The 3802-nt window shown below is 33.0% G+C and overlaps 1 protein-coding gene across 1 annotated transcript; it reads right to left on the bottom strand.

Annotated features, from left to right (window-relative positions):
• Positions 1–358: 358 nt before the first annotated feature.
• On the bottom strand, positions 359–2296 carry LOC145847072 (transmembrane protease serine 9-like). The gene has a single exon (XM_082953491.1). It carries the CDS (start codon positions 2294–2296, stop codon positions 359–361), a length of 1938 nt encoding a protein of 645 aa, XP_082809617.1.
• Between the last annotated feature and the right edge of the window lie 1506 nt (positions 2297–3802).

The raw sequence follows: 3802 nt of genomic DNA, 5'->3' as shown, positions 1-3802 counted from the left end.
GTTAACATTCGTCTATAAATTAATATTTCTTGCTCAATGCGTTATAAAAAGTTTTTATTTTGCGTACTTCAAAATGTTTTTGATAATACATTTTTAAACGAAGCCCATCAGGAGTCTTAAGAATATTTTTTGGAGGTTTTGTTTTCTACAAAAACTAAATGAATGCATAGACTATTTTGTGAATCTAACGAAATTTAGTTTGTAAATATTTTTTTACTATTTCAAGTTTCATTTTTCAGATAGTATGAAGTTTGCACCACTTGTCACATATTTCTAACTGAACTTGATAAGTCTTGCAAAAGTTTATTTTCTACTTATTAATTTTACTAGTTCCAAACACTTATTCTAGCTTGTAGGTTTATGAGTTTTCAGAAGGCCCAGCATCTTTTTCACTTTTGTTTCCAAATTTCTTAATTCGTCTAACATAAAGCATAAAAACGAGTGTAGAACTAGCCATGAACAAAAAAACAAAAAGAAAAACTAATATCCCAACACCGTTTCCACATTCGCCATACCCAGCTTTGATTTCCTGAATTTCTTTCTGACAGTTTTTCACGATTTGTTCCGATTTCCCATCAGCTGCCATCACGCATTCTATCCATTTCAAGTAATATGAAACAAGAGTGAAAACAACCGGGTTGTCCTTTTCTTCGCATTTTTTCGTTGAAGACAAAAGCTTAAACCCGTACTTGGTTTTTGGCGACCTGAAACTTGCAATTCCACGTACAACAGCACCACCACGTTCGTTGGGACAAACCAAAGGGCCTCCGATGTCGCTCGTACAGCCGGCTTTGTTTCCTTTCAACACTCCAGCGCAAATTCTGCTTTCCGAAATAAAAAAATTGTTTAAAATTTTTTCACAAACGTCGTTAGCCACAACACTTATTTGAGCCCACTTTAACTTTTGTGTTGATATTTGGTTATTTACTGGAACGCCCCACCCGGTAACGAAGCAGTCTCCTGTTAAAGTTTTGTCTGGTAAGTCTATTGGTTTGATATGTCTATCAAACTCTAAAGCTTTAGAAAGGGAAGCAAGCCCGATGTCATAAGTCTTGCAACCAAAGCGGTAGTTTTCTGGTACAATATGCATGTCTGTTTTTACTCTATGTTGTGTTGTAGTTTGACCTGGCTTAACAAAAACACGATCACCTGCAATCACCAAAGCCTTTGTTTTTATTTTATTCTTTTCAACCAAACACTGCGCCGCTGTCAAAACCCATCTTGAGTTGAGTATAACGCCTCCGCAGTTTATTACTTTATTTTTTGAAGATAGTGAGTTTACAGCCACTTGATAAGGATACTCAGCACTTTTAGCAAACCCCGAACTTTCCAGACCATCGAGACATTCAAATCTGCTTGAACCTTGTACACTACTTACTAAGTGTTGGCACGAGTAGGCAGATTCTGTTGCACTGTAATCTGATGGAGTTTCCATAATGCAATCAATCCAGCTGCGATATACATTTACTTTAGTATACACGGTAGGGTTTGCAGGGTCTCCGCATTTTTTTGGGGGCAAGCCAAAACTCGTGGCTCCGTACAGGTAGTTCCGCCCGTCATGTCCCATGCAAGCCAATGGACCCCCTGAGTCACCAGCGCACCCGTGAGTTCCACCTTCGTAAGTTCCTGCGCACACTCGAGTACTCGTGATTTCGAAACCTAATGCCGTTGTGCATATACTTTCTTCAATGGTATTTACTGTGCCCCACCTTAGCTTTGCCGTGAGTTGCTCGTTTTCATCTATTCCCCACCCAGAAACTGTGCACCGGGTATTAGGCAGTATGTACATGGAAGCTTCAGGTAAGCTTATTGACTTAACTTGGTCGTTAAACTTAAAATTTTCTGAAAGTTTGATCAGTCCTATATCCCAAGTCTGGCATCGGGATTCATAGTTTAAAGGGTAAATGTATTTGGATGCTAGTATTTCTTGTCGACTGTTGGAATGTTCGCTATCTGGCATTGGATCTAAGAAGATATCTCCAGCTACGACAGTTAATTTTTCAACATTTACACCTTTATCATATTCTCGAAAATTAACTACAAGACAGTGTGCAGCAGTTAGTACCCACTTTTCATTAATAATTGAGCCCCCACACAAAGGGACTTGTTTGTCCGACAAAAGTGCTTTTACAGCTACGTGAAATGGAAACTGACCTGGTTCTGCATGACTTCCCTTAGCTACTCTTGGTTGCAATCTTGCACAATATACTTTTTCAGTAGAAAAAGCCAGAAAAAAGCAACCTAGCTTTTTTAGAATTGAAAATATTTTAATCCTGTTAAGTTTTTTCAACAGCATTTTATATAAGCTGTATAAAAAATAAATAAATAAATGTTGGTAATAAATGTGCGTTAAACTTGTAATATAACAAAAGTTTTTTCTTAGAAACTGTTCAGTAGTAAACTAATTATCATACTAAACAATATGACGTAGTTTAAACAAAATATGATAAAAACTTCGTCAATCTTAACTATTTTGAATTTTGTACGAATGGCAACTTCCATGCTTTTTATAATAAAATTATCATTTAAAAAATTATAAATTCAGTATCAGATATTAACTTAATACGGCAAAGTCCTAAAAAATTTTTCATTATTTTTGAGAAAAAACAATTACTAAGTTTCACCGCAGAGCGGGTTTTCAAATTGTAGATATGTAGTAAAATGAAAATGGTAAAAATGACTAATAGTTGAAAATTGGTTTGAATTAAGTTTTTTTACAAAATTAAAAAAAAAATAAAATAAGAATTACATAAAGGAGTATTTTTGAGAGAATGTTCAAAGTCAATTAATTTTATTTTGTCATTTTTTGTTATTCTAGTTATTCATCTTTGAGAGAGGGCTCCAACTTTACAGTGAGCTGTGATTTAAGTATTGAGTTCTAAACAAATAAATAAGACACAGTAATCTATCAACAAGGGAGATCAATAATTAATAATTTATTATGTTTGAGAAAAACAATTACTAAGTTTCACCGCAGAGCGGATTTTCAAATTGTAGATATGTAGTAAAATGAAAATGGTAAAAATGACTAATAATTGAAAATTGGTTTGAATTAAGTTTTTTTACAAAAAAAAAAAAAAAAATAAAATAAGAATTACATAAAGGAATATTTTTGAGAGAATGTTCAAAGTCAATTAATTTTATTTTGTCATTTTTTGTTATTCTAGTTATTCATCTTTGAGAGAGGGCTCCAACTTTACAGTGAGCTGTGATTTAAGTATTGAGTTCAAAACAAATAAATAAGACACAGTAATCTATCCACAAGGGAGATTAATAATTAATAATTTATTATGTTTGAGAAAAAACAATTACTAATTTTCACCGCAGAGCGGATTTTCAAATTGTAGATCTGTAGTAAAATAATACTGGTAAAAATGACAAAATTAAAAATAAAAACAAACTTAATCAAACCAATTTTTAACTATTTGTCATTTTTACCATTATTATTTTACTACAGATCTACAATTTGAAAATCCGCTCTGCGGTGAAACTTAGTAATTGTTTTTCTCAAAAATAATAAATTATTAATTATCAATCTCACTTGTGGATAGATTACTGTGTCTTATGTATTTGTTTTGAACTCAATAGTTAAAGTCCTAAATATTCAAAAAAGAAAAATTCGTCGGAAAACCAAAAATATGCTTTTTGTACTCAAATACTTTATTCAACTAATGTCCTTTTGTTGTCATAAAGTATGCACAGCTCTACAGAGTTTGAACTCTGTAGACTGTAGAGCTTAAATAAGATTACATTTGATTCAGACTCCATAGAGGTACTCATACATTATAGGCAGATAAAGGAC

The sequence above is a fragment of the Thalia democratica genome, unplaced genomic scaffold, assembly GCF_965202585.1.
Source record: "Thalia democratica unplaced genomic scaffold, ktThaDemo2.hap1.1 HAP1_SCAFFOLD_781, whole genome shotgun sequence".
Taxonomy (NCBI): domain Eukaryota; kingdom Metazoa; phylum Chordata; class Thaliacea; order Salpida; family Salpidae; genus Thalia; species Thalia democratica.
Note: the sequence above shows the minus strand (reverse complement) of the source record. Positions and strands in the feature narration are given on the sequence as shown.

Coding starts and splice junctions, on each gene's coding strand:
- LOC145847072 (XM_082953491.1), bottom strand. CDS start 2,296: ATGCTGTTGAAAAAACTTAACAGGATTAAAATATTTTCAATTCTAAAA.